At 38.2% G+C, this 20,122-nt stretch overlaps 2 protein-coding genes across 2 annotated transcripts; one reads left to right on the forward strand and one right to left on the reverse strand.

Annotated features, from left to right (window-relative positions):
- LOC109715195 (tubulin alpha-3 chain) lies at positions 3,125-8,320 on the forward strand. The gene is made up of 5 exons (XM_020240093.1): positions 3,125-3,513; positions 4,606-4,820; positions 5,612-5,811; positions 6,788-7,296; positions 7,758-8,320. Exons 1-5 carry the CDS (start codon positions 3,401-3,403, stop codon positions 8,071-8,073), a joined length of 1,353 nt encoding a protein of 450 aa, XP_020095682.1. The 5' UTR covers positions 3,125-3,400; the 3' UTR covers positions 8,074-8,320.
- Positions 14,524-15,695, reverse strand: LOC109715809 (ethylene-responsive transcription factor RAP2-11-like). Its single transcript, XM_020241000.1, has one exon. It carries the CDS (start codon positions 15,460-15,462, stop codon positions 14,596-14,598), a length of 867 nt encoding a protein of 288 aa, XP_020096589.1. The 5' UTR covers positions 15,463-15,695; the 3' UTR covers positions 14,524-14,595.

Raw genomic sequence — 20,122 nt, forward strand, 5'->3', positions numbered from 1 at the left:
TAGGTAAATAGGGTCGATTGCTCTTTTACTCTCCTAAATATCTCAGCGGGAGTTGATTGCTCTAGAACTTTTTCTCTCTTTCTTTGACACTTTTGGAAGGTCGCACATATTTTACCACATTGTTTGTTTTTCATTTTGTTATTCTCTAGTTCATATTTAGCTTAAAATTCATATACCACTATATTTACACCTTAGGTTTCAACTTAAGTTGAATGCCACACTTGTTCCCTATGTTCCAATATTCACATAATATTTTATGCATGTCTCAAATCTCTCTCTCTCTCTCTCTCTCTCTCTCTCTTTTTACTATCCAAAGATTAGAAACCCTATTTTTGTTAAGTCAAATGCTAAGAATACATCTTGACCTACAAGATCTACTAGCATACAACTATAATGCATTCTAGCTTACATATTATATATAATACATAAATGCAATTAAAAAAAACTTTATATAAAGAAAAAATCAAATCCATTTCGGTGTTTCTCCTTTCTCTCGATTCTTCAAGAAGAGATGCTTCTTGACCTCTTAAGAATGCCAAAAAAATTCTAAAAGTAGCTCTAACAAAGTCAAAAAATCCATCATTTCAGATAACTTCAAAACAAAACTCTAAAAATACCAACTCAACTGTCCACCTCATAGCACAAAGGGTTAAGAGGGTTGTCTTCATCTTAGCTAAGCTCTCCATTTTTGATAATTTGAAATTTTTTAGCCGAAGTAATGGGGGTAGAGAAATGATTTACGATGACATGGAGGAGGGAGGGGGGGGGGGGGTGGAATGATTTACAATGAAGATAAAGCTAGTCTTGGTGAAACTGATGGGAACCTACGGCGAGCAGGAAAAAATGATGTTAATCACCAACCGCATTGATTAGAAGAATCGTTCCACAATTTAGAGCAGTAGTTGCACTATTGTGTCTGCAGTAGCTCTATATTGTGGGTATAATACACTATCTTAATAACCTATTGCACTATATAGAAAAATCATTACACTATTTAGAGTAGTTGTTGCACTATTGCAATCGAAGTAGCACTGAATTAAAGGAATAATGCACTGTTTTAGATTTTATGGCACTGTTTCCATTTAAGTTGCACAACTTGTTTGCCATGTGGTACCATGTTGCAAATGCACGACTTGTCTTCCTCCTCCCCTTCCTACCCGTAAACCCTTCTACTTCTCCATCCTGCTATACTTTTTCCTCTTCTCTTTTGCAAACAGTGAGCGCAGCGAAGAGCGTTGGAATAAAATACCAGACGTGTGGCAAAAAAGGATATGAAGATAGATAGCAGCATAGAGGAGGACAAGTACTACAACACAATTAGGTTATAGAGACACATGTTTGGGACACTTTTGAGTAAGTGTCCCATTTATGCTAAAACTTAAAAAAATATTTACTTATGCCTAAATATAAAGCCCAATCTAACCAAAATAAAAGATTACTCTACTCAACCCACCACACCCAGTCCATTTGACCAGATTACAAACAGAAAAGAAAAAAAAAAAGAAAAATCAATTACCATCTTTTCTTCTCTCTTCACTCAATCCACTGAAATTATAGACGAAGAGCCTTTCCTGTCGTCCTCCTCCGCCACCGCAGCCAACGAGATAGAGTTTCGGCGGTTGCTAAATGCTTAAATAAGTGTTGGTAAATTAGCAGCACTCTTTTAGGTTATAGCGACACTCTTTAACTGTCACTATATACCTAGCGACCCCACATATAGCAACACTTTTTAAAAGTGTCGGTAATTTTAGCTAGCAGCACTTTTTTGACATGTACCTACATTTAAAAGTGTCGCTATAGACCATTTTTGTTGTAGTGAAGGGGTTTAGAAAAAGGAATAAGCAGCACGGGACGACGAAGAGAGGGTCGTTGGGAGAGCGGAAGAAGAATGACGATGGAGTGGCATATTGCACTGATCGGGGTGAGTGGACAGAGTTGCACTGGTTTGAGCAACGTATTGCACTTTTTGAAGTTTGTTGCACTGCTTTACATTACGTTGCACCATTTGCCTCGCTTGCTGCCTGCGTTATCTTCTTAATATAGCTTGAAAAAATTTATTTTGGATTAAAAAGAACACCAAACATCAGGGCTGACAAGTAGCATGGAGCGATTTGGCTCGAATTTTGAAAACGTGGAGGTTGTATAATTTAGCGCGGACCGCATTTAGGGCTTGTTTGTTTGCAAGGAAGTGGAGTGGAAGTGGGAGGGAGGAAGTGATTTTCGGTAAAAATCGACCACTTTCGTTGTTTAGTTCACCATAAAAAAGTTACGGTTGAAGATCTAGTTAACTAAAACAGCGTAATTGACTTCAGCCCATCGTGGGCCGAAGTCAATTACGGTGAAGAGAGGTGAAGAAAAATAATAAAATAATATACTAGGTAAAGATAATTATATTCAAATATATATTTAATTATGGAATTAATTATTCTTTTATTTATTTGGCATATTTAAAATATGATAAAAATTGATTAGTTAAGTTTTAATATTTTTTATTTTGTTTGTACAATAAAATATAATAAAAATTAATTAATTAAATATTAATATTTTTTATTTTATAATTTTATTGTTGTATTACTATAATTTAGTATAAAAAAAATAATTTAGTTGCTTTAAATTAAGTTTTAATTATATAAAAATATAATTATATTATTTTATTTATTAAATTATTTATTATTTATATATAAATTATAGTTTTATATTTTACACTTCCTACCAAACAAACAGTAGAAGTAATGAAACTTTACTTTCATAATTATAAAACAAACGAAGAGGAAGTAGTTATCACCGAACTCTACTTCAACCCAAAGTCTACTTCAACCTAAAGTCTAGTTTCGATAAAACAAACAGGCCCTTAATACCCGTCCAGACGATATACAGTATAAGTAGACGTATATGAGGAGATACGAATAAGGCGGATGGAGACGGGGAACATTTTTATTAGATGGTTGAAAATTCAGATGGAATTTGTAAAATCCAGTAAGGCGACCTATGTTTCAAAATCTCCAAACTAGTGGGATTTTAATGCAAATTGGCTTTTTATTAATTTATTTATTAATTAATTTATTTTTTTCCCCCACACTCTCTCTGCAGCTTCCACGTGACGTGCTTTAAAAAGCGCGCCTCTGCCACCCAATACAAACAAACCAACCCCACGACCATTTACACCCCCACACCCGTCCGCCCCCCACTCTCCGACTCTGTCGGTGGCTCTCTCCTTTCTTATCTCGCACAAGCAAGCCCCTACTCCCACCCAATAAGGGGAAAAGGGGACGACGAGGACGCGGAGGAGCAACAAACCCTAACGTCCGTTCCCTCATTCCTCGACGCTCCGAGGCTAGGGAGATCTAGGGTTAGGGTTAGGAGGGCTAGGGTTTGCGCCGTCGTTGTTGTTGCGAAGAAGATGAGGGAGATCATCAGCATCCACATCGGCCAAGCCGGGATCCAGGTCGGCAACGCGTGCTGGGAGCTCTACTGCCTCGAGCACGGCATCCAACCCGATGGGATCATGCCGAGGTCTCAATTTCCCTCTCAATCATCAGATCCCGCTTTTCCACTACTCGGCTTTTGTGGTAGATGTTGTGGATGGGTGTTGATGATGCTGCTCGAATTTTCTGCGATTTTTTCTTGTTGTTTTTCCCCCTTTTTTTGGGTTTTCATCGGTTCTTATTGGTGAAAAATGTTGTGAATGTGTCCTGTTGCTCGTCGAATTTCTTCAATTTATGGGGTTTTTTCGTTGATTTTTTTGGTGCTCATGTTGTCATCAAATTGCTTTTACAGAGGAATATGCCGGATCCGTAGATTTAATCTAAGGTTTCGTTTTGATCCAAATAAAATGATGAATATATTTGATTAATTGATGTTTGAAACAGGAAATAAACAATGAACGAGAGATTTGCAAATGTTGTTATCTTTTACGTGAATCTATTAGCAGTTCAGCGTGTAAATATATTATGTTTTTTTCTTTACAATGTGGCAAATACTTGTTTTTTTTCCCCTACTTTTTTCAGTCCCTCTCTTTTTCTTTCCTTTTTTTCTCAAATCTTTCGGAGCTTATTCGCTTTTACTGGTAATTGTTGATTTTCTTTTGAACTTAATTGTTTTTTTTTTTTTTTTTTTTTGAGGAAAGCTTCTTCGTTCGTTGCATCAATGTTTCTTGTGTTTCTACTCTTTTTTCGTTTTTAGTACTTGAATCCCTAATTATTGCCATCAACTTGCTTTCCGAAGAAGAACTTTCCTGATTGTGAAATGGTCCGTTAGAGTATATCCGTAAACGGTTCCACATCTAGATCCAGATCTGGATCTGGATCTGGGTCAATAAATTTAATCAGGGTTTGTTTTCGTAGTATTAAAGATCTGTTTGATCAAATACAACTCAGGAGGTAATAGAGATCCATTTGATCTGATAAAACTAAGGATTCTATTCATTTTTTGTTGTTCTCTTTCATGTGATCTATGAGCAGATTAGGGTGTAAATACATGTTTCTTTCGAGAAAATAAACGGGAACAGATGTTTGATATAGTTCCAAGATCTTGTATAATTGGGAGGTTCCTCTTCTGTTTCGTGCCGAGGGAACGTTGCTGACATACTTGATTTTTTGCTTACAGTGATACATCGGTTGGAGTGGCCAATGATGCTTTCAACACGTTCTTCAGTGAGACTGGTGCCGGCAAGCACGTGCCGAGGGCCATCTTTGTGGACTTGGAGCCCACCGTCATAGACGAGGTCCGCACCGGAACTTACCGCCAGCTCTTCCACCCAGAGCAGCTTATCTCCGGCAAGGAGGATGCGGCCAATAACTTCGCTCGTGGCCACTATACTGGTAATCTTTCTTTCTTCTAGTCTTGTCCTACTGAATTTGCTTGTAATGGAGTTCCATGTAAAAGTAAAATTGTATGGACTCGAAGTATAGTGTATTTTAAATGGGTACCTAAAAGTATACAAATTTTTTATAATTGTACCTAACCTTCTACGTAACCTTCTATCCAACCTTGCAATATAATTGATTGAATAACCTCACTGTTAAAACTTAACAGTGTTTTTTAATTTTCTTAATGAAATATTCTAGATCTTAATGGAATATATTGTTACTTACCAGAATGTTAAATTTGTACTATAACACAAGTAATAGAGGAGTAAAATGAAAGGTTTTAACATTCAGGTATTTAGATCTGTACATTTTTACCTAAAGTAAAATATTGGACTTCTTTGAAAGCTTACACTCCTAGATAATGATGTAAATCAATTTTGTATTTAAGATAATGGTATTGTAAATTGATTTTGTGTTAACAATCTCCCTCATGTGTTGGTAGATTTTGATGCGGTCCCAGTATGTGATTGGAAACTGGATTGGTGGAAATTAAGTGAAACTAGAGCCTTGAAACTTGAAAGATTTGGATGCAAGATCATTTGACCTAATGCCATGTTAATGAATTGAGATTCTTTTTATTAGGCCCGTGATTTAGACTTTAAGTTAACAGATTTTTTTTAAAAAAAATGTAAATGACGGATTGACCTGGTGGATGTGGACTCAAGGCCTTCTGCTCTAGAATGACATAAAAAACATAAAAGCTTAAGCTACTATATAAGTGTGGTTTTATTGGTGTGATGCAGTTGGGAAGGAGATTGTCGATCTCTGCCTTGATCGTGTGCGGAAGTTGGCGGACAACTGCACTGGCTTGCAAGGCTTTCTAGTCTTCAATGCTGTTGGTGGTGGTACTGGATCTGGATTGGGGTCTTTGCTGTTGGAACGATTATCTGTGGATTATGGGAAAAAATCCAAGCTTGGTTTCACCATCTATCCTTCCCCACAGGTTTGAATTGTTTGAAGTTCATTATAGTTTTGCATGAATGCGGAAAACCGTGGTGCTTAGTTCCTTTAATTTCTTTGTAGGCTAATTTTTATGCGTCATTTTAGTTTTCTGCTATAGAAATATGTTGTTCTTAACATAACTTTCTGCACTTGTGCTTTGCATTTGAAGATATCTCTAATTATTATGTTTATCTTGTTTAGAGGCATGTTGTGCAGAGAGAAGTTCCACTGGACAAATTGCCATCAGGGAAAATTTTAATTTAAACCAAGATGCATCCGATGATCTCATGCTAATTTCTTACTAGCATATGCTTCATAGGAGAAATCATGCTAATAAGCAAAATTCCTTCTCTCTTTAATAGTTTTCCAAGGCAAATGTAGTTCAAAATTGTGTGTTCAATAAGTTGGTCATTTAATTTTCATAAAATTGAAGTAAATATTTTGATATATTAATGTTAACATATTTCTTTTGTTTGGTATTAAAAAATACAGTGCATCAAATATTGGGTCACAACTGGGCTATTAAAATTTGTGAGCTTTAGTCTTGTTAAATTGCACAACAGGGCTATTCAAATTTGTGATCTGTACTCTTGTTTAAACATGCGAAGATTTTCATACTGGATAATTTGGATAAATCGGATAGTGAATAATGTTCCTACAAGTGCGGCAAACTAGAATGGCAATTAGAATCCTTGCTCTCAATTCTTCTGCTGAACTATTGGGTGCATGCCACCATGATTTCTCCATCACATGCTGCTATAGGCCAACCCTAGCATTCAAGTCATTGTTTACAAGAATCTCATGTGTGCATCTGTGATTTACGAAAAAGAATAAGAGAGTAGGTTTTGTCTGGTATGTAGGGATGGTTCGTGGTAGATATTGGTTGTTTTCTCATAACTTCCCTCTTTATTATTCGATCGTTGTGTTTTAACTTTTTCAATATAGTGACCTACGCTCTAAACCTTCATAAATCACAGGTTTCCACAGCTGTTGTGGAGCCCTACAACAGTGTCCTTTCCACTCATTCCTTGCTCGAGCACACAGATGTCGCAGTTCTCTTGGACAATGAGGCCATCTATGATATCTGCCGTCGATCCCTTGACATTGAGAGGCCCACTTACACCAACTTGAACCGTCTGATCTCTCAGATCATTTCTTCATTAACCACATCTCTAAGGTTTGATGGAGCCATTAATGTTGATGTTACCGAGTTCCAGACTAACCTCGTGCCCTACCCCAGAATCCATTTCATGCTCTCCTCCTATGCCCCTGTCATATCTGCCGAGAAGGCATACCATGAGCAGCTCTCGGTGCCCGAGATCACGAATGCTGTTTTTGAACCTTCGAGCATGATGGCTAAATGTGATCCCAGGCATGGCAAGTACATGGCATGTTGCTTGATGTATCGTGGTGATGTCGTTCCAAAGGATGTTAATGCTGCTGTTGCAACCATTAAGACCAAGAGAACTGTCCAGTTTGTCGACTGGTGGGTGCTTACTCTCTTTATCCCTGTTTTTCTTTTAGCTTTGGTTCTTTAGAAGTTGAGTAATTCTTTGGAAAATTTAGATGCCTCTGTTTTATAGTTTGGCTTTTAAATTAACACCTAACAGTTAACAGATTGTAATGCTTTAGTGCATCAGTTTGCTGTTCTGTTTGGCCCTATTAAAACTGAGAACATGAAAAATCACATAACTGATTAAATCACTTCAAACAAGGATCGCTCAGTTTAATCTATTGAATCCTTATTTATAGTTATTCTAAAACCGTAAAATTGCTACAAATCCACATGCTTATTAATAATGTTCATGCCCTAATGGGAAATCTAAAAAGCAAATTCCGGTAGGAAAGGGATTTGGTTCGAACCTAAAAAAGTAACAAGCAATGCAGCTAAAATGCGGTTGGGGCATCTCTTGTTTATAAGTACATTGCCTGTTTTCTTATGTTTAGGTGTCCTACCGGTTTCAAGTGCGGGATCAACTATCAGCCACCAACTGTGGTCCCTGGAGGTGACCTTGCCAAGGTGCAGCGTGCCGTGTGCATGATCAGCAACAACACCGCAGTCGCCGAGGTCTTCTCGCGAATCGACCACAAGTTTGATCTCATGTACGCCAAGCGGGCTTTCGTGCACTGGTACGTTGGCGAGGGGATGGAAGAAGGGGAGTTCTCCGAGGCGCGCGAGGACTTGGCCGCGCTCGAGAAGGACTACGAAGAAGTCGGAGCGGAGGGTGCGGATGACGAGGGCGAAGAAGGCGAGGACTTCTGAGCTGTGTTGTGGCGTGCAGTTAGAAGTGTTGTTAGTGATTGGTTTGTGCAGTATGTATACTTTCTCTCTGTTTGTCGCTTTGTTTCGTGCAGCAGATTGTATTGTTGTCTTCCTTTGTTTATGTGCTGTCCGTCCTGGCTCAACATACTGAGTGATTGTTGATATTTCTTCTGCTTATTTGTGGTTTGGCAGAGTACTGATTGTGCTAAAATGTGTTTTTCTTGTCTTTTCTTTGCTTTGTTCATTAGCTTCGGCTTTTTAGAGTTGGTTTCTAACAAGATGATGACTATTTTGTTACTGGCGCAGAGAAAATTTCACTCAACAATTGTTGTAGGATAGTAGTGATTATTTGAGATTGAGACACTAGTTACATGTTAATGGTTAGGTGCAGTTTCCTCTGCATTTGTGTTTGTGTGCTACCCTGCTCTTCTTTGGTGTTGCTTCAAACTGTTAAATACACTGTAAGTGTATTTATGCTTGTTTTCAATTTTTTATTATTTTTTTATTGTCATGTGGATTTTATAGTAATTAGGAGGTAGTGATGGGTTTTTTTAGGCTAGTGAGGCTAATAAAAATTTCTTATTATAAGAGTAGAAATTTTTATTATAGACTAGGTTTAAAAAAGACCGTTTGTTAAAACGGTAAATTATTCACTGCTTACACTTAAATTTTTTTTTTATATTTGAACATAATTTTAATATTTACTGTATAGAACTAGTTTTATAAATATATTTTTAATAAAATTATTTTATAATTTATAATATTATTTTAAGCCTATTAATAAAACAAATTTGGTGATGATGCACATTGTTTCTCTTGGTTATTTGTATATTTGTATTGTGCATTAGAAATTACTGTATACAATTACTTTATACAATTATTAGCATCATTTTATGCATAGTTTTATGGATATGATGATTAATTGAGATTAAGAAAACACCTGCACTAACATTTTGGGATTAGCTAGGATTACGCAGTTTGTTACTTGTGAGTCTACAAATTGTTTCTCACTTTGCAGAAATTTTCAGATTTCGAACTCCACACAAGTATATGAATTTATAGATCATGTAGTAGCCAACAGGAAAACTCATTTTTAGTCAGAATAACTTTGCCATATTAATAATAACAAGCTCACAAATAATAAAGACACTAAATCTGAAGAATTTCTGCAACAGTTAACGCTGCGCCATTCAGAATTTGGCCTTCTCTCTCCTTGCTAGTTTTTTTTTTTTTTTATTAAACAGGGATTTACTCTATTTGTGGAGTACAGTGGAACAAGTAGTAAAAACAGCACCTACAGAAAAATAAATTACATAAGTTGAACCCACAATCCAAACTCAATCATCCCCCCAGGTGGATCTCCAGGACTCTACTTCAGCTATGATGGATTTTTCCATTTCTTCGTGCGTAACTCGTCGATTGCGAAAGATCCTTGAATTTCGCTCTTTCCAAAGAGCCCAACAGGCTGTAGTAAAACAGAGGTCGAATAGTGTTCTTGTTGTTCCCGACAGCATATATCTATTGCGATTCCACCGGATTGGGATATCCCCCGTTCGGTTAATCACAAGGTCTGCAGATGACCTAGCACTATCGAGGACCAAAGCCCAAACAGATCTCGAATAGATGCATCCAAAGAGGAGATGTTCTAGATTTTCATCATTGGCGGAACATAGCACGCATATTGAAGGTCCATGTCATCCTCGTTTAGCAAGTACATCGGCTGTCAAGAGCTGATTCCTCACAGCTAGCCACATAAATTCCTTGATCCTGAGTGCAATCTTGATCTTCCAAAGATGAGGCAGCCTACAGTCCTTGACTCCACTAAGGGCGAAAAAAGCATAAGCATTCCTAGTCGAGAAACATCCTGCTGCATTCCATCTCCAAATAATAGAGTCGTTCACATCCACGTGTAAAGTGATGTTGGAAAGTATGGCCTGAAGAGCTAGGAGTTCATTGTCCTGTTCGAAGCTGAGGGGTGGACAGAACCCCATCATCGGGTGAGTGGTGAAACGTCGAAACCAAGACATGACAGAAATGTGCTTGATTGTCGATAAAGCGTGCAGATTAGGGAATTGTTTCCGCAGCGAGAGCTCCCCATACTAGTTTTTTTGTCATCTCACAGAAGGTCAATACATTCTCAATGTAAACCAGTTAACCACATGAAAGAAATTTTGTTTTGAACATTCTCAGAGGACTGAATTTTTGTGCCAAATTTGTAATAAAAAGGGGCTGCAACATGTACTTGCACTGGTAGTTAAGCTAAGCATCATCATTAATGAGGTACACTAATTATAGTAGATCTTGGTCCAAATTAAGTGCACAAACGATACTCTATTTGTTTATTCGAATCTCACATTAGGTTTAGTGAATCTTCCTCAACTTTCAATAATCTGACAAAAACTGAGGGGCTGAGGTGCCCCTAATTTCTTCTTTACTCTTAAACAAAAGTACTTCGCTCATAAACTAGTTTCAAAAACTAAATAGGAGCAAAGTATCTTTGTTTCAAAACTACGTTGTTCTCTAGTAGAGAGTCTTAATATGATGATAAGTACTTCATATAAGAAAATAATAATCTCAAACACTTGTTAACACTAAACCCGCTGGGTGCTGCCCGATTTGGAAAGGAATTCTCAGCATCGCTGCACCTTTTCATTCTTCTCTTTACTTGTCACTTGGTAACGAAAAGGTTGCGTCGTTTTGGAATGCTATATGCTGTGGAGATTTTGTCCCGCGGAACCAATTTCCCAACCTATATGCCTTATCGACCCATAAACACCTCTCGGTCGAAAACTGGATTCAACATTTTGCTTTGCGCACCAATCACAATGCCTAGTGGAACAGGATGAGCTTCTGCAGTTCAATACGCTGATCCACGACATTTTGCCGTCTGATTCTGATGACTCGACCATTTGGCGATGGAATATTAACGGCAGTTTTTCGGTACGGAACGCCTATGATTTTCTTATCTTTAATGGATATGGAAACTCAAGGTTCCTCTCAGAGTCAAATTATTTATGTGGTCAGCTGCGAGAAATTGAGTTTCGACGGTCGACACACTTGCTAGGCGAGCCCATCGATCTGTGTGTTATGCTTAATTCACAAATGAAGACAACCTGGAACACATCCTCTTTTGCTACACCTATGCGAGGTCCGTGTGTAATTGGCTTCTTCAAAGTATTCCGATCACACAGCACTTGATGGCCAACTTTTCTGGAGATATAGCGAGTCGGTGGAAATGAGTAAGGATGTCATTGGTGGGACTACCAAAAAATAATTTTGATCTCTATTTTACAGCGGCTTGCTGGGAATTGTGGAAACAGCGGAATATGAGAATTTTCATGAACGCCTGATTCGAAGGGAACAGCTGGGAAGAAGAGTCCGTTGCACGGTGAAACTTTGGATATCTGTACTTGGGCCCTGAGACTGCTTATGCTTCCCTCTTTTTTTTTGTTTTTGCTATCTTTTGTGTTTCTTCATTGTTCTTTTTAGCCATAGTTGGCTCAGAGTTGTTGTGGTTGAGTTTGCTTTGCGGACGAGCTTGCTTTTCCCCCAGTGAATTGTAGGTTGTATGTTTTTCTGCTCAAATAGGGAATATCCCTGTTTAATCGAAAAAAAAAAGATGCCGGAATCACCTATATATTCCGGCGCAGAGTGCACAACAACTCAGGAATCTAAATCGCGGAGTTTACACAACATCAATTGATTTTAATAGTTCCCTCCTAGCTAGTGAGAGAATATAAACTAGCCTCGCGAGCGAAACCTAGATGTAATGAGCTTCTTTCAGATAGATGCTTCTTATTGTTAGTTAAGATCTTGGCCTTAACTTCAACTTGGACACCGACAATGGTGCGTGTTAAATATGTCTCGAATTCTAGTACCGCAAGGTCTTCTAGCCCTATTCTGTTTTAATTATCCCATTAGGTTAAGTTTAGATTATGCCTAATTTATTGAGATATTCCTAATCTTAGTGGGTTTGTATTCCTAATCGTATTTAGATTTAGCCACTATTATAAATATACCCTTTCCGCTATTGATTTAGTGCGGAAGATGAGAGAGAGAATATGGGTGTATTTTTTGGGATTAGAGTTTTGTGAGAGGGGCATATTTTGTACATCACTTTGATTATAATGAAGATCTCCGCTCCGTCTTCGCCCGTGGACATAGACCGTTGGCCGAACCACGTAAATATTGTGTGCTTTATTTTTCTTCTCTTTTTTCTCGGATCTCTTTTGGTATTTTCGCATCCGACGAACTAGATCTTCTTGGTTTTAGTTCTAACAAACTGGTATCAGAGCCGAAGTGTTCGTTTGGGTGTTTAAGACGTCGATGAATTTGAGATCGAGAAGTTTGATCGCTCTAGCAGTTTCGCTCTACGACAAGTTGTCGTTCTGATGCAACAGAGATTGCAAAAGGCGTAGTTGGAGATGAGAAGATTGGCACTTCAAAGAATCCCGCGGATTTGCTCATTAAGTTTTTAGGCGATCAAGGTCAAGTATTCCGTAAACTTGTTCGCATGTGCAGTAGCACTTCAGGAGCTCTTGGGATTTTGGTGGAGAAGACATAGAATTCAAGCCAAGGTAGAGATTGTTAAATATGTCTCGAATTCTAGTACCGCAAGGTCTTCTAGCCCTATTCTGTTTCAATTATCCCATTAAGTTAAGTTTAGATTATGCCTAATTTATTGAGATATTCCTAATCTTAGTGGGTTTGTATTCCTAATCGCATTTAGATTTAGCCACTATTATAAATATACTCTTTCCGCTATTGATTTAGTGCGGAAGATGAGAGAGAGAATATGGGTGTATTTTTTGGGATTAGAGTTTTGTGAGAGGGGCATATTTTGTACATCACTTTGATTATAATGAAGATCTCCGCTCCGTCTTCGCCCGTGGACATAGACCGTTGGCCGAACCACGTAAATATTGTGTGCTTTATTTTTCTTCTCTTTTTTCTCGGATCTCTTTTGGTATTTTCGCATCCGACGAACTAGATCTTCTCGGTTTTAGTTCTGACAGTGCGAGTACATCAACTGAAAACCCCGAGCACACCATTGACAAGTATCGACGCTATGCGTGGAATCAGTGGAGCATTCCTGCTGAGAACAAACACATCGCTCAATACGATCATGTTTGAAAACACCGAGAGAGACTTTAACAAAGAGAAATAGTTCACATTTTCACTTATTATAATGTCGCTAAGGACATTAATCTCAAAATCCTAGCCACAAATATAATATCTATATGTGATCAACCATTCCTCTACAAGCTATAGTTGACAGAGAAAAAGTCAGGATGATACTTAATCTATTTAATGTGGATTGAAAACTTCATGTAAACTAGATATTAACCTTCGCAAGACTATGTTTTGATCTGTGTTAAACTTACAGATTATAAGAGATAAGAAGAATTATAAAAGAGCTTTTCCACAGACAAAAAATCAAACAAGAAATTTATGACGGAAATTTAGATTAATTATTACATATGATAACTTTTTCTCAGAAGATTTTGACAATCGAAGAAAAACAATAGTGAGGAATATAATTAATAGCTCCGCACTATCTCCATATGACTTTATGAACAACTATTCATATGGCTAAAACATACTTGGGTAACTTTCTTGCGTGGCGATTGGGAAAAGCTCTTTTGGCATATCGATTTTCTGAAATTCAGGCTCTGAATCTTCTGCTCTGATGTCACTCGAGACCACCGATTTCTCTAAAAGCATATGCTGCCGAGAATGGCATCAAATGTTTGTATATTATATTGGCTAATAATTTCTTTCATCATCAGTCTTTCTCTGAAACAAATGCATGAGGACAGCAGAACTAATTCCTTCTGAACAAATGGGGCTGGCAGTGAGTTGCTTTCATCTAGGAATAAGATGTCAACTACTCCAAACAAAGTCTCTTATTTGAGATGGTGAGTTGTCATCTCCAACTACCATTTGTGAAGCTAGGAGGGTGACAACAGATTTTTGTTCCTATTGTGTAGGATTGGTTATGACTTGTGAATCTTCAGTATGAGTTTTGACAAAACACATTCTCTTGTTTTGTGGTTTGATATATATATATATATGTAACCCATACAGTTAGCTGATGAACCTAAAGCATTTCACTACATACTAATTAATTAGAAGTTAACCAAAAACAAAAATCCAACAGTAATGAACAAAGTAGTTACACAGATGCCACATCTTTGGAGACCAAAATGATACATAATACAGACTCTCATCAGTAGTACTCATGAAATTTATGTGGAAAAAGCCGTGAAATCCATCACAAGGAGAGTTGTAATTTCAACTGGAGTTGAACTACCAGATAATTAAACTTATATATATATATATGTATATCCAAATTCTAAGATGTTTCAGATCATCATTACGCTGTTTAAAAAACCAAGATATATCACACAGGTATTGCATGGAATTGGCTTTTTTCTGACGCAGATAAACAAAGAAAGAGTAGAGAAAATTTTAAAAAAAGAAGAAAAGGGAGAAGAGAACTCTTGATTAATTCTTAATGCATCAGGACCTGCAAAACAAGTGACAAAGAGGAGGGAGATCCCACAGCAAATCGCAGGGATCGAGCACCGTCTCAAAGTACTCCTGAACCCCGTTCATCGCGTACAGCGAAGCCGAGATCTGCCTCTCCACCCTCATCCTCTCAAACTCCGAGACCTCCGGGTTGATCAGGTTGGCCAACTCACCGTATCCGTCGAACACGGCGAGGCGGTCGAACCCGGCTTCGAATGCCCAGGATTGATCGGCGTGCGCAGAACCGAGACGAGCATCTTCACTTCCATTGATGAAGTAAGGCCTGAACACCTCATGATCAGTGCTCAATTGGGTATCATGCTTCATGTCACCACAAGGAGTTGCACCAGTACTAACTGTTCCATTTGTCATAGTTTCACTTGTAGCAGCAGTGCTTGAACATGTTGTAGCAGCAGTGCTACTAGTGCTAATACTAGTATTTGTGATAGAGGTGGAATTGCTTGGAGAAGTGTTACTCTTCTTGAGCTTCTTGTGATCGAGTAGGCTGCGAATTCGCGAGGCGAGCGGGGAGTTGGGGGACGACGGATGCGCGACGAAGTTGGTCCGGGTGTTCGAACCGCGGAGCAGGCAGGCAGCCTCGTCGTAGGCCCGCGCCGCCTCCTCGGCCGTCTCGAAGGTGCCCAGCCACATCCTTATCTTCTGTGTTGTGTCCTTTATCTCTGCTACCCATCTCCCTGAGGGCCTTTGCCTCACACCAACAAACTTGCTGCTGCTTCTGCTTTTCCCTTTGAGCTTATTGTTAGGCTTGTTAGAAGCAGCTGTGCCTAAGTAGTACTGTTGCTGTTGTTGTTGTTGTTGTTGTTGTTGCTGTTGTTGTTGTTGGAAGTGGAGTTCCATGGAGTTTGATTCTTTCCTTTTTTTTTTTTTTCTCTTTTGTTGGTGTTTGTAGGATTGTGTTGAGGGAAAAGGAGGGGGTGGAATGATGGATAAATTTGAGAGGAATGGAGTGGTGGTGGAGATTTTTAAGTGAAAGATAGTGGGGGAGTTGTCATGTTGTGAATGTTGTCTACATGTTATTTGGAAATTTATAGAGCTTTGGGGGAACAATGACTAGGTTTCCTATGAGGAGTCTACAGTTCACTTGCATTGTTTGTTAGGAAAAAAGTTTGTGGTGAACATGTCTATGATCATTTTTTTTTTCTCCCCATGTGGTTTTACCAAATCGCCCTTCATTTGCATGGTCTGAGATATCATGTATTTTTTTTATTAATTTACAAGGTAAATTGTGTGTTACATGCAGTTCCCATAAAAATTAATCTTGTATCATTAGCACTGTACTTAATTTTTTATTTTGGCTTTGAAAAAGCAGGTATTATCGCAAAGTTAATGCGGTTTCGTCCATCTCACAGCTCTTTAAATAGTCTCTACCACGATAATCATACATTCCGATACATTGCTCCTATATATATATATATATATATATATATTGTTGTTTTTTTATGGCACTAAATTTTTACATTTGAAAGAAAAGGGAAAGAAGAGTTTGAAGTATTACAATTTCATTTTTTACGATTCCTTTGTGAGATTCCTACTGCGAAATCAAACAAATTAAATCTTGTTGCTTATACTAAAACAAATTAATCACTCAGCAATTAATAGAACGGTTTGTTGCCATTTTTATAGTAGTTTAATTCTCTACTAGTTTTCTGTTGTTAATAATTAACAAAATTCATAGCTATATATATTAGCTAGAAAATATTTTGCGTTATTAAATTTAGTTGGTAAAAATAATATACACTTAGAAAATTAAAAGTTAAACAAGTATATATTATATGAAAAAAAAAAGGTTAACAAACCGTTCTTTTTTTTCCTCTCTACATTAGTTAACTTAAAGTCATGGGGGGCACGATTAGCCGCCACGTGGCGGCATATGAAGCCTCTATGCTAGTGTGCTATGTGACAACATGGATGCATCTGAGGGGTGCAAAACAAAATTTTTTTAAAAAAAAAGGAAAAAAAGAGAAGGGCAAAAACATGTATGGAGGCCCCCTGAACTATTTAATATTTTTATTAACAATGTCTAAAACATTTATTTGGATGTTTTTATTAACAAACTCTAAACAAAAAAAAAAAAAGTAATGGGAGTGTAAATCAAAAGAATTAGGTCTCATCGGGATGTCGAATTTCTTTCTTTTTTTTTTTGCGAAATTTGAAGTAATTATCAGCTTGATCTTTGCTTTGTAAGAATTATTGGTATTTATGATTTGACAGCATAGTATATTAATTTTGGGGTAAACTTCAAATACCCCCTGTGGTTTCATACTTTCTCACTTTAGTACCATGTGGTTTAAAGTGTATTAAATTAACCCCTGTGGTTTCATACTTTCTCACTTTAGTACCCTGTGGTTTAAAATGTATCAAGTTAGTACCCTGTCGTTTTATTTTTCTCTTTTTATTATCCATTTCACTAATTTTTTTGTTAAATCAGTGACAAAGTAAAAATTAAGGAGTACTAGAGTGAATATTCGATAAACCTAGATAGGGTATCTGAAGTTTTTTGTATATAATTTAATGAAATATTAACAGAGGAAAAAAAATTAGTGACAAAGTTAAAATTAAAGGGTACTTGTAACGTATCACATCCCCGTAAACCGTGCCGAGTTCCGTTGAAATGGGCGGAATGCGGAGTTGGGCGAGTTAAAGTGCTTTACAATGGGTTCTATGGGCATTAGAACCAATGTATAAGGTAAAGGGACCCGAGAGAGTGAATTCTGGAAAATGGCTAAGTCCCAGAATTTTGGACTCTCGCGGACCGGTCCCTAAAGGAAGACCGGTCCCCGCACACGCAGCAAGAGAAAAGAGAGAAAAATCGACTAAGTCCTGAAAATACCCCTTTCGGGAACCGGTCCCTGGTGGAGAGATCGGTCCCCGTGAGACCGGTCCCTGGTGGGGAGACCGGTCCCCGTATGCGAAAATTGCCCAGGTTGGGCTGCTTCAAATATTGCAATGTTGAGGGGTTTATGTGCAAATGTCACTTGGGAGAGGTGTATATGTTGGTTAGGGCTTATGTTAGGGTTCACCCACACACAAGAACTTTCCTCTCTCTCTCTCTAAAACCCTCTTTCTCTCTCTCCTCCTCTCTAGAGCTTGGATCAAGGGAGGGATTTGAAGGAGCAAAGTTGGAGTAGAATTTTCCCAAGGTGGTGGCTAGCTTGTGCAAGAGCTTTTGGAGGAAAGCTTTGGAACTCTAAGGTGAGTTTCCATCTTTTGAGCTAGGGTTTGGTCTTATGCTTCTAGTAGTAGCATCTAGGAGCTTCTATGAGGGTTTTTCTCTATAGTATACATGCTAGGGACCTATAATGGAGAAGATGATATTGTTAAGGGACCCAAAATTGGGGTTTTGTAATTATGAGGTCGAAGCGTGGGATTGATCTCCTTTTTACCTAATTGGTAGGTCAACGAACGCGTTGGTGCACTTGGTTCGGCGATACGACGCGCGTACGCGGAGATATTGAGGAAACAAGCTAAGTTGGTACGGTTCGTCGCAATTCACGGCGTAGGGGGGGCTAAGTAAATTTCAAGAAATTGCATTTCAGCATTCTTGTAACACGAATAGGTGGGGGGTGCTATCCGGAATCATCGAATTCGCTTCTATGTCTAAGTCACTTTATATTGAACGTATTTGTATATTCCATTCATGCATATAGGGTAGAGAATATGTGATTGTTGGTTGAAAACTCAGTTATATGCTTCTAATGTATTTGAACATATGAATTGATATCGAACCATGAGGACTATGTATGTTGAACCCTATATGTGTGTGAATGTGTGAGTTGGACTATGATAATAGTGAAGAAATGTGACATTGACATTAGCGACGAGATTGGCTTTCAGTGGTGAGATGTTGGACTTGATCTAACCTATTGTGGCATTGTGGCAAATATATTCTAGAGAATGGAGTAAATGACAAGTTAAGAACCTAATGGTTCATTGTGGCATCGAGGCGAGTGGCATATGTGGCTATCGTTCCTAAAGCGGGAATTGGATCATACTCACATGAGTCTTGGCTCTAGGGCGGTAGCTCCCCCTCGAGCGGTGCTTTCCGGAAATGACACCACTGGGAGAGAGGTCCCAGAAGATGGTCCCTCGGGTAGTAGTGCTTGGAGCCTCCCCGGATGATTGGGATTTTGGGTTGTGAGTCGGGGTAAACCAGGAGCACCCCGTGATGCTTAATTGGATAAAAGCCATGTGAATTTTTATATCATGCATGCATGTATCATATTTGAGTTTATATATATGCTGACTATCTTTTTTGCAGGCATAGTATTAGTAGTAGCATTAGTGGGTTTGCTATATCTATTTCTTTGAATACTTATGCCTGGTTAGACCTAGTGGGTAAGTCGGCGGGGTCGGCGGCCGAACCCACTGGGAACTTTATTTTAGTTCACATTACCATTAACCCTACAGATCCGAGCGCGAGCGAGGCAGCGGAGGATCGTGGCAAGGGTTTAGCGCCGTAGCTAGCGGCCACCAGAGTATAGGCATTTCCCTATGTGTATAGTTCAACTTTTGTATGTTGAATATAAGTGAGAAAAGTTGTAATCATTATTTTGGGTTGTAAGATAATGTGATGTAAACAATATATGGAAAAGAATGGTTGTAATAGTGCTTGTATTTGATTAAAAGGTAATCAAATATGATATGATGGTTGTATGTATAGTATAGTAGTCAGAGCTTTCGCTACTTGTGTTGTTGCTTGCCTTCGTGCAAGCCTTGTGCAATTATGTTCACTTTGTGCTGAAATTCTTGATTCTACATGTTGTTGGAGTCTTGGACGGACAGGGGAGGTGCTGTCCGTTCGGCGTCTGTCGACGTGGCCCGATTCCGACCAAATAGGCGGAGCTCGGGGCGTGACAGTACTAAAGTAAATATTCGATAAACCTATGTAGGGTATCTGAAGTTTTTTATATATAATTTAACAATATATTAACAGAGTAGCTGACGAAAAGAGAAAATGAAACTACAGGGTACTAAATTGATACACTTTAAACCATAGGGCACTAAAGTGAGAAAGTGCGAAACCATAGGATACTAAATTGATATACTTTAAACCACATAGTACTAAAGTGAAAAAGTGCGAAACCACAAGGGTGGTATTTAAAGTGAGAAAGTGAGAAATAGGGGGTGGAAACGAGCTGAGCTCGAGCGAGCTTACCTCGGCTCAAATTCGGCTTGAAATTAATTTCGAGCCTAAATTTAAGCTCAAGCTTGGATTGAAATTAATTCGAGCCGAGCTCGAGCGAGCCTAATTTTAAGTCGAGCGAGCTCAAGCCCTAAACGAGCCGCTTGAAATTCTCAACATTATACGATCAATAGTTTAATTTTTATAGAACATTATCTATAATTTGATACAAAAATATGTCTAATAGTTCAAAGTACAAAATAATTATATGAAATATAGTATTATAATATGAAAAAAAATAATTTATGGAGTGGGGTGAGATATCTAATTTTTCAGTCTCCACATGTCTTTTCTTCCGCCTTCAATCTCTATATA

Source organism: Ananas comosus, linkage group 9 (genome assembly GCF_001540865.1).
Source record: "Ananas comosus cultivar F153 linkage group 9, ASM154086v1, whole genome shotgun sequence".
Classification (NCBI taxonomy): domain Eukaryota; kingdom Viridiplantae; phylum Streptophyta; class Magnoliopsida; order Poales; family Bromeliaceae; genus Ananas; species Ananas comosus.

Bases quoted from the DNA above. Each gene is read 5' to 3' on its own strand.
- LOC109715809 (XM_020241000.1), bottom strand. From the start codon at position 15,462: ATGGAACTCCACTTCCAACAACAACAACAGCAACAACAACAACAACAA.
- LOC109715195 (XM_020240093.1), top strand. From the start codon at position 3,401: ATGAGGGAGATCATCAGCATCCACATCGGCCAAGCCGGGATCCAGGTC. The intron at 3,514-4,605 runs GTCTCAATTTCC...TTTTGCTTACAG, and splicing joins CCCGATGGGATCATGCCGAG to TGATACATCGGTTGGAGTGG. The intron at 7,297-7,757 runs GTGGGTGCTTAC...TCTTATGTTTAG, and splicing joins ACTGTCCAGTTTGTCGACTG to GTGTCCTACCGGTTTCAAGT.